Here is an 11,177-nt window from a genome sequence, read left to right on the forward strand (position 1 = left end):
TCTTAACTCACTCAAGCCTGTACAAAAAATGAATTGGACATACGATTTTTCTTATCTTGGCCCAGCTTGGTCCAAGGCCAATATAAATATAATGTGGTCCGGACTAGACTTGAACAAGATAATTTAGTATAAAATTTGATTACGTCTGAGTTCGACCCGATCCAACCTATGAACAAATCTACTTCCAATTAGATATGTTCATAGAACCGGATAGTCACCCAGCTCACCTAGACCTTAATCCTGTCTAGGCTCGTCTATTTTTATGTCCGGACTTAAAATTTATAAAAATAAGACGTTACCAAAAACTCTCAAAATTATAAAATTGACTTACAAGAAATTCTATTATAGTTCTAGTTCATGAAATTAAATTAAATTAAATAATAATATATTTCTAAATAATAATAATATATTAATAAATAATAATAATAATAATAGTAATAAACTACAGAGATAATCCATATTTTGGAGCATAATTATATACTACGTATCTTAAATTAAATAAGAAATATAAATTACATGAATCATAAATAATATAAATGAGGAATTAATTTTCCAAATTAACCTGAAATCTTCAAGAACATCTAATTAATCATTTTAATTAATGATTACATTACATTACATATTTAACAAGACCCGGAATATGAACAGACAACATATAATCATCCCAGTTAATTTCAGTTGGATCAAACTTAAACATGTTTGCTTCATCATTCGGACATGTTTCGGTCGCTAATTTCCTCAGCTTCTCTGAATTTGTATCGTCAAATCTAAAACAAAAGGTAAAAAGAGAATAAATAAAAAAATTAGGGACCTCATAGTGATATTTTCCAAATTAAATTGCAAGGATGTTGAAATTAATTTTAAAAATTACAAGTACCTATAGCATATTTGATACAGGGGAGTAGGAGAGGCAGTTTTGATCAAATGCACCTTAATGAGCATGTAGAATTTGCTCATTCACCATTAGATTTAGGCTTATTAGAATCCTAAGGTGGAGATTCAAAACATCTTGCGGCTTAGATTCAATAAACCTATATCTAACGGTGAATGAGCAAATTCACTTACTCATTAAGGTGCATGTGAACATTCCTGGTAGGAGAAGGGTGTGCAAAGTGTGCTACAGCACAGGGCCCCCAAATTTAAAGGGCCTAATCTTTTTATTATACAACATTTAAGTAATTTTATTATTATTTATTATGTTCAAAATTAAGTGAATGTTACTTATTCAGGAAATATCTATTATACAATATCGAATTAAATTATTTTTGTTATATTTATTATGTCAAACCATAAAGTTAAACTATTTTTGTGTTTTATTTTGTAGAAACAGTATTGTTATGTGTGAATGCATTAATTTTTTCTAATGAATAAAGTCCAATTTTTTCATTTAGCACAGGACCCCGTAAATGTTTAAGACGACCCTGATTTGATAATATGAGTATAATAATTGGTTAAATAATTTATTGGTCCCCACCTTGTTACGTAACATATTGTGTCATTTTTTATTTTGAAAAACACATTATAAGGTTCGTATCTTTTGTCACCATCCTCTTTGGTCATTCTGTCTATTTTTTTAGATTTTTAACCAAATATATCTTAGTTTTTAGGACAACCACAGTGCGATACAAAATGAGCATGTTACTCTGTTGTTTTCTATCTGCTTGTTTATGCCCAATATAACGATTAAAAATTAAAAAAAATAGACAAAATGACCGAAAGATTGACAATGACAAAGAATAAGGGTCTTATAATGTGTTTTTTAAAATAAGGAGCAAACAATGTGTTATATAAAAAGGAGATGACTAATAAATTATTTACCCATAGTAATTAGGGCTTTAATCAAGCCGATAAAAGGTTTTGCCAGTTCATGCTTTGCCCGTCAGAAAATGGACGAGCTCGAGCTCAATATATTGTTAATTTTGTTCAAGAACCTTACTCGCGAACAACTCATTATTTTTTAAGACAAAACTACATAGTTCTGAAACAATTAAGAGTCAAAATGGCCCCCTGAAGTTAGCAGACAGGGTCAATTTAGCCTAAAAATCGAAGTTTAGGTATCAACTCAGCTCCGAAGATGGTAAAATTTGACATATTAGCCTAAAAGTAATAAGTTTTAATACCTAAAAGTTTGTTAAATTTGAGCTAATTTGTCAAGTTTTGGCAACTTTGGGATTGAATTGATATCTAAACTTTGATTTGGGCTAAATTTTATGGTCCAATTTTGACCCTAACTTCATTTTGAAATCTACAAAGATAAAGGTTCACACAAAATTACGTAGTTTTACATTTCTCCTCTTATAGAAATATTATTATTAAAAAAACCGAACCAAGCTTGCTCTCAAATCGTTTTATGAACATTATAATTGAGTTTGTTCATGAACCTATAATAGAGTTGAATACAGTCAAACTTTTATCTAGCAGTTCAATAGAATAATGGTAAAGTTACTTACATGCCCTCGAACAAGACATATGGTTTGTAGAGTTCAACTAATCGCATCACAATTTTCATTTTGCGATCAAGACCTCTATACATTTCCTCGTATTTCTTTAGTACTACAATGTTCGCCACTTGCAAAGCCTGCAAGAGTTTATAAACTAACTCGTGACTGAGAATATCATACAATAATAATCAAAACAGAAACGAAAATGTAAAATCAACAAATTGTTAACCGAATTTGAATATATATATGTTAAAAAATTATTTTAATTATGGGAGGAATTCAATTAACAGTATTAGTTTAATGATTCTAATTTAATTGATAATTTTAAAAGGTTAAAAATCTAATTAATTTTTAAGGTATAGGTTAGAGATGAAAGAAAATTTGTTATCCCAAATTCTCGATCCTCTTTCCCGTCTCTCTCACAAGAAAATCTCAATTTTCTTGTGTAGCTCATCCTGACTCCATAATATATTGTTTTAATTAAGCGGAGACCATTTTTTACGAGAGGAGGAGAAAAGTGGTCAAGAAATTTGGGACATCAGATTTTCTTCCGTCAGGGATCTAGTCCCAAGTTGTTCAAACGCTAATAACTCTCTAAACTTTCAGAATGATATTTCCAATACCTCAACTTATTTAAACTATCAAGATTAACCTCTTATTTCCAAAGTGCGTTACCGCATCGGAAATAAGGCATTAATCATTGCAATTTTTAAATAAGTGCAAGTAGTGGAAAAATCGTTTTGAAAGTTTAAAAAATCATTAGGCGTTTGAGTGCAAATTAAAGCCGGTGAATATGTATTAAACCTATAAATCAGGGACGGATCCAGGACGAAACTTGGGGGCTTGAACAATTGAAATCAGGCATTAATCATCGCAAGTTTTAAACAAGTTCAACTTATTGTGAGAAAATGCCGAAAATTCCATTGAAATTATGTATGTAGATTTAATTTTTCATGAAAACACAAAAAAAAAAAATCAATTTAACACCCGTACATCACGAAAAACCACCACAAACATCACTGTCAATGAATCCCGGATCTGTCACTGCTATAAACTACTTTATTTAATTAATAAATTGTAGGAAATATTTACCTTTAATGGGAGGAGATAACGAAGAGTGGTGTACATATGGAAAGTAGCCATAGAGCTAAAGAGAAATCCTTTGGAAATAAGAACTTGAGTTCCATCTTTGTTAATCCACGGATTTGCAGAGAAATAACGGTAACTGTAATCATGAATATTTGAAAATTTCATTGGATTTCTCGTTGATGATCCTATTTGATATATTATTTCCGAACTATGATTTCTTCCTCTTGATACCATGGCTAAAATTATACAATTCACCACCATATCGGATGGTATCTGTAATATCCAAATACATATTTTTATCAGTATAATATCATTAAGTAAAGATCAACATTATCGAAAAAGTACAGATAATATGTTAATGTAAGAAATAGTAAAATTTTACTTTTAACGTTTTCAACTTTTAACAATTTTACGTTTTCAAACCATCCTTAATAGGAGTGTTCTGCCCCTGCCCCTGCCCACTAGACATATTCATGGATTGAGCCGGGCTAGATCTAATTAGATTTAACACTAAACTATCTCGTCTAAGTAGAGCTCAACTCGTATTATATTGGGTCAAATACATGAATATCATAATTAAATACAAAATTACAACTAAGTCATATCACCAAACTTAATTCTTAATATGTCATTATTTTCTATATATTATGACTTTACACCATAATTTAAAAATTCTACACTCCAATTCATAAATTATAAACCTTAGAAAATATATTCTATACTTCTAATTTATAAATTTTAATCCTTAAAATATATTAAAAGTACTGATTTAACTACGAATATTTATTCTCTATATAATATTTGCATCAGACTCGAATCCGACTAAAACAAGATAAGAAAACGGAATCCTAAGACCATCTTCATCCCATGTAGCTAATATATTTATATTTAAAAAATTATTTAAAATTAATCTTAAATTATATAAAAAAATTTAAATGGTAACTATATAACATTTTTTTTTAAAACTGTTTTTAATTAAAACAATACTAAATCGGAACTGGTAACTATATATCTTATTAAACTTAACTTAATTATAATTATATATTAATATATGAATTCTGGGTGGGGCCGAGCTAAGCCTATAACCCTGACCTATCTTATATTCGAGCTTAGAGGGACTTGATCAGACCGGGCCAAGTACTAAATATCTATGTCCAGACCCAATCCATAAAGAGAGGGTATGGACGGATTGAGCAGGCCATCGGTTCGATGAACATGTCTACCGCTGACCACTTCATCTTCAGACTGAACCCCAGCAAATCGCCGAGACATGATTGAGAAAAAAATATTTAACCCGTATCGTACAAAGCGATCTAATTTTACTTTGCTCACATGGCAAAATTTTAGCTCAAATTACCATTTTTAAGAAATTTCATCCCTAATTTTCATTAGTATTTACTTAATGAAAGCATAAAATTCAATCATAAGGTTAAAATTGAACTAAAGAATAATTCTATCATAGAGGAAAATTAAGTTATTTTATGCAATAAAAGTTAAATTGATATTTCTTAATGATTTAGGGGCAAATTGAAGTTTTGTCCCATAATAATTAATATAATATAAAGTAGCTGAAATAATAAATTAGGTAAACAGTAAATGAGCTCACCACATCAATGAGTGACTGTGGACTGGCTACAAAGTTTGGTATTTTTCCTTTTCCATACCCAGCAATTACACTATCAACAGTTCTGTCATTAAAAAATAATTTAATTAGATAATAACAATAATAATAAACCCCGTGGTTACACATTTTTACAGATCGGTACCTGTGATTTTTTTTAGAAACCAAACCATGTGGTTTGCCACATTTTGATTTTGGGTTGATTTGACCAAATTTGTCCGATAAAGACCTCAAAATGAAAATTTTGAACAATTAAATGATATTTTAAGCAACTTTAATTCTTGAACTTTTTAGGTTTGACGTCATTTAAGTTTGTTTTTTTATAAGAGAAAGTTAATGTTTAAAGAGAGAAAACTCCAAAAATTATGATTTTGAAAAATAAAACGTGGTTTCATAGTAAATATGATATTAAACAACTTTAATTCTTGAAATTTTTTATTTTGAAATTGTTATCGGTTAAATTTGGTAAAGTCAGCTCAAAATGAAAATTTTGTAAACCACATTGTTCAGTTTGTACAAACACATGTAACCACACGATTTAATTCAAAATTAACCCTATTTTTTTTAATTAATATAATAATAATTTTAATTTTAATAAATAAAATTGTTAAGATTCGAACCCTTAACCTTTTAATTTAAAATATTTTAACATTGTATCAAGAAATTATTTAAATCCGAAATTTAAATAAGAAAGTAAAATAAAAAAAAATTGATAATATTTATTATTGCCGACAATAATCACCAACCTTACACCTTCAATCCAACCCGAAAATGGTTCTTTGTAAGTACTCGTAATCATGGTAGGACGGATAATAACAAGAGGCAAGTTCCCTTTCAAATGTAGTAAACACATCTCACCCATTGCCTTTGTAAATACATACGTGTTTGGCCATCCATAAGTTCTTGCCCTATTGAAAGGTAACAACACAAATTAATATTAATCATCGGAAAATGCTTCACTTGGGAAGAAAATCGGTTGTCCCCATTTCACTATCCTCTTATTTGTCTCCCTTTTAATTTATACGTGTTATAAATTGAGTGGGAAACAGGTACGTGGATAGAAAATAGGGAACAACAGATTTTCTTCCCTAAAATCATATCTAATCTCTCCAATTTGCATTCAAACGCTGACAATAGCTCAAACTTTCAAAACAACATTATTGTCACGTCAACTTTCTTGAAATGACTTTTCCGCTATCGTAATTTGCTCAAAATGACTTAATCAACCACCTAAATTTTCTTAAAACGATCATTATGCAATCTCAACTTACTCAAAAGGACCGTTCTGCCACTCAACTTGCTTAAAATTCCAGTGTCGTATATGCAGTACTGTCATGTTTTCATAACGAGTTAATCATGACTATTTAAACAAATTTTGGGAACAAAAAAAATGTTTAAATGACCTTTTTACCCTTTCAACCTGCTAAAATGTCCATGACTATCCCTGACACTGCACACTCTACACACCACTAGCATTTTAAGCGAGTTAAGGTGGTGGAAAAATATCGTCCTAAGTAAACTGAATGGGCGGAAAAGTCTATTCAACTAAGTTGAGAGGCGATACAAAGATAAGTTTGAAAGTTTGAGATACCATTAGACGTTTAAGGGAACAAAAAGATTGTTTTGAAAATGATCTTTTTACCCTTTCAACGGCTACCCCTGGTACTGCACACTCTATACACCAGTAGCATTTTAAGGTGGTGGAAATATCGTTTTAAGTAAATTTAATGGGCAGAAAAGTTGATTCAAGTAAGTTGAGACGCGATAAAAAGATAAGTTTGAAAGTTTGAGATATCATTAGGCGCTTAATGGGGACAAAGAGATTTTTTTGAAAATGACCATTTTACCCTTTCAACCTATTAAAATTTCCATGGCTACCCCTGATACTGCACACTCTACACACCACTAACATTTTAAGGTGGTGGAAAAATATCGTTTCAATTTGGCGAAAAAGTCGATTCAAGGAAGTTGAGAGGCGATAAAAGTAAGTTTGAAAGTTTGAGATATCATTAGACGTTTAAGTGCAAGTTGGAGATATCGTTTAAATATTAAACCGATTTTAAACTTAATTAAGAAAGTACCTTTGGAGACCAAAATCTTTCAAAGATGTTGCAATAGATTTCTCAGAAGCATTTTGAGAAATAAGTTGATCTAATTTTTCTTCAAGCATTTTCTTTTCTACTTCAATTACTATTTTATCTGTTCCCTTCTTTGCTTCTCCCATTGAAAATGGCTTCTCTAATATTATTCCTTTATCTTCTCCACATACATAGGCTGGAAAAAAAACTCGAGGATTAAACAGTATATTATTAAAACTCGGGACTAAATAGTATATTAGATAAAAATGTATGGACTAATAAATTATTGGGTTGATTTTAAATAGATGTTTTGTAGTTTCACGTTCTTACAGATCTGGTTTTTTTTTTTTTGTTACAAACCAAACCTATGGCTTGCAAAATTTTCATTTTATTGAGAGAGAACTCCAAAAATGATGATTTTGAAAAATTAAAAATGTTTCTTCATAGTAAATATGATACTAAACAACTTTAATTCTTGAAAATTTTCATTCTGAGGACGTTATCGCCCAAATTTGGCAAAATCTATAAAAAATTAAAATTTGCAAACCACGTAGTTCGGTTTATAACAAAAAAAACCACAAGTACCCATACGTGAAACCACGTGAAATTTATTTGAAATAAATTTTCTATCATAAGCATTTATTTAAAATTAACCCTAAATTATTTACTTTTTTTCCATTTTGAAAATTAGAAACATAAAAATTGAGAAGTGTTAATTTTGTTTCTAAAATAATTGGGAGAAAGTTCAATCATTTTTACCCTCATTGTAGAAAACAACTCAATTTTGTGTCTGTCATTAAAAAAAAATAAGTTTTACCCTACCTTTAGTAGTTTTTTTTTTAATAAAAGGGTAAAATTGAAATAAAATCTTACCCTGTCATAAAAAAAATAAGTTTTTTCACAAAACAACTCAATTTTGTGTCTGTCATAAAAAAAAATAAATATAAGTTTTACCTTACCCTTTAGTAGTATTTTTTTTTCATAAAAGGGTAAAATTTGAAACAAATTTTGTGTCTGTCATAAAAAAAAAAAAAAAAGTTTTACCCTACCCTTTAGTAGTATTTTTTTTTCATAAAAGGGTAAAATTGAAATAAAGTTTCTATCATAAGAGTAAAATTAAACTAAAATTTCTACTATAGAACCAAAACTGAATTAGGGTAAAACTTCTTCCATACTTATAGGTAAATTTGACCCTTATCCTATTTTTGTACTTATATATTAATCGGATAAGAGTCAAATTTCCACCAATTTTACCATTATCATACAAAATGACGCAATATTACTACAGTAATAGAATTATTAGTTTACTTTTACTTTTTTAGAAGTAAATACCCAGAAAATATTATCGATAAAATTATTTGAAAAATAGCAAACCATTTTTATCTTTTTCAATAATCTTAATAATAAAATTAACCTTTATTATTAAATTAATTAATCAATTAATTAATTAATTAATTAAACATACCAGTAGAGACATGAATAAGCATCTGGATTTTGTGACATTTCTTTGCAAAATTTAGCACATTCAAAGCTCCCAATGTATTTGTGCCTAATGCAACATCATATCTTCAAAAAAAAAATTATTAGTTAATTAGTCAAAGAATTAATTAATTAATTATAATCAATGTAATTAAGAAAAATTTAGAAAATTAAGTAATTACCTTTCATCAAAATTAGTTGTGGCAGCAAAGTTCACCACAAAATCAACTTGTTTCCACAATTCATCTCTTAATTTTGAATCTTCAATTCCTAAATGTTCATAAGAAATATCTCCAGGAATTGGAGACATTTTTTCTGATACAATGGAATTTAATTTTTCTCCATATTTTTCCTTCAGTTTTTTGAATAATTCCTTTCCTATAATCTGCAAATAATTAAATTAATTAACACACGAAAAATTATTAGCAAAATAAGGCTTATTACGCAGGGCGAATACAGAATTTGAAAGCTGGAGGTGCGAAATTGCCCCCAATAACCCTTTTTAGTGGAGACATGGGAGCTGAACCATCCCTTTTAAGGGTGGTTCTAGGAGACCGGGGGTGCTCTGGAGCTGAACCATCCGTTTCAAGGGTGGTTCCCGGAGGCCTAGGGTGTCGGAGCACCCCCAAGCCACCCCTTTCTGTGATCCTGCCTCTAGTTGTCTAAATTATTTTATTGGACGTTTGAGTTTTGAAAATGTCTCATTAGCTCTCTGAATTTGTTAAAAATGTCTCAGTAGATCATTAAATTCATTTGACAGAGCAATGAGAGATTTGGATAAATTCAAACGTGCATCACTTTAAGCAAGTTCAGAGGATTAATACAGTTACTTTTGTTGTTTTACTCTAAACAATAAATATAAAGTGTTTGGTTAGAATTGAAAAATATATGTTAATAGCTATTTTTCGAAAGAAAATCGGCTAATATGTACGAGCAAACAGATTACAATAACAATAAATAGTAAACAAACAAACCCTTAATTACCTCCTCTTGAAGACGTTCCCTGGCAGATTTAGCATCCGAGGCTCTTAAAAGGAGATAGAATTTCTTCACATTCGGCTGAACTCTTAATATCTTCTCCACAAAAACTATAAAAAATATTCAATTTCATTTAAGCAAATTTAGGAAGTTAACGACATACTCTATAAGTTTAGAGTCTAAACCTTTATTTGCCCAAATTTATAAGCGCCCATGTATTAAGCCATTTTATTTATATCTCCGTGAGAATCATAAAAATACATGCATACAATTGTAGGAGGAAAGGGTGTATACTATAAGTTCGTTACATCTCCAGTCACCGGAATCCACTCTAGAACTATAAAGTAGTGGTAGAGTCAAAGAAACAACATATGAAAGTGTAATTACACCCGGAGACCGTTTTTTTCTAGATAGAAGGCCGTCTGGAACCACCCTTCCCGAAATAAATAACTAGAATATTCCAAAAAAAAATACATGCATACAATGGTAGGAGGAGAGTGTATACGTGAAGTTTGTTACACCTCTAGTCACCGGAATCCACTCTAAAACTAAAACGTAGTGGTAAACCCAAAGAAAGAGGATACGAGAGTGTAATCGCAACATCCTCAAAACCGTTTTTCTAGACAAAAGACCGTCTAAAACCACCCATCCTGGGATAAATAATTGAAAAAAAACACTAATAATTAGAGGAAGTACACATTGGTTACACCTCGATCACCGGAATCCACTCTAAAACTAAAACATAGCCGCAAATCCAAAAAAAGAGGATACGAGAGTGTAATCGCAACACTCCGAAAACCGTTTTTCTAGACAAAACATCGTCTGAAGCCACCCATCCCAGAATAAATAATTGAAAAAAACACTAATAACACCTTGGTTACTGGAATCCACTCTAAAACTAAAACGTAGTGGTCAACCCAAAGAAAGAGGCAATACCCCAAAACCGTTTTTCTAGACAGAAGACCGTCGGAAACCACCCTTCCCGGGATAAATAATAATTAGAGGAAGTATTTACTTACTCTTTGCAAGATAAGCGGTTGCAACCCCACCCCAACCCCGAAAACTAGCTCAAACGACAAGGTTTCTCTCCCACGTTTATCAATCTAGCTAACACCCGTTATATCTACAACCGTTATAAAAAAAAACCCAAAAAACCGAGAAGAAGGGAAGCATTAATTTACTTACTCTTAGCAAGATAACCGGTTGCACCAGTGATTAAAATGGACTTGTTTTCAAAGAACTCAATGATGCTTCCAAACTCCATTTTTTTGTACTTTGATTTCGTATGTTAATTTATGAAAGGAGATGAGAAGAAGTATTTATAAACTAAAAAACATTATAATAAATAAATAAATGAAACATATTTTTTTGACAAAATAAATGAAATATTAATGAATATGACAAAGTACAAGTTTGTAGTAGACGTGACAGCTTACCAACCAAATCTCTTTCCTCTCTATTAAAACATTAATTCTATCTAACTTGTAAATC

The 11,177-nt window shown here is 30.2% G+C and overlaps 1 protein-coding gene across 1 annotated transcript; it reads right to left on the reverse strand.

Annotated features, from left to right (window-relative positions):
* Positions 1-512: 512 nt before the first annotated feature.
* Positions 513-10,972, reverse strand: LOC136221914 (alcohol-forming fatty acyl-CoA reductase-like). The gene is made up of 10 exons (XM_066009400.1): positions 10,872-10,972; positions 9,693-9,796; positions 8,891-9,093; positions 8,695-8,795; positions 7,233-7,425; positions 5,898-6,059; positions 5,137-5,218; positions 3,534-3,803; positions 2,451-2,578; positions 513-767 (listed from the first exon to the last, which is right to left on the reverse strand). Exons 1-10 carry the CDS (start codon positions 10,948-10,950, stop codon positions 611-613), a joined length of 1,479 nt encoding a protein of 492 aa, XP_065865472.1. The 5' UTR covers positions 10,951-10,972; the 3' UTR covers positions 513-610.
* Between the last annotated feature and the right edge of the window lie 205 nt (positions 10,973-11,177).

This window comes from Euphorbia lathyris, chromosome 3 (genome assembly GCF_963576675.1).
Source record: "Euphorbia lathyris chromosome 3, ddEupLath1.1, whole genome shotgun sequence".
Lineage (NCBI taxonomy): Eukaryota > Viridiplantae > Streptophyta > Magnoliopsida > Malpighiales > Euphorbiaceae > Euphorbia > Euphorbia lathyris.

Coding starts and splice junctions, on each gene's coding strand:
- LOC136221914 (XM_066009400.1), bottom strand. CDS start 10,950: ATGGAGTTTGGAAGCATCATTGAGTTCTTTGAAAACAAGTCCATTTTA. Junction 9,094..9,692: donor GGGAACGTCTTCAAGAGGAG/GTAATTAAGGGT, acceptor AATTATTTGCAG/ATTATAGGAAAGGAATTATT. Junction 6,060..7,232: donor AAAGATTTTGGTCTCCAAAG/GTACTTTCTTAA, acceptor ACCTTTCAATAG/GGCAAGAACTTATGGATGGC.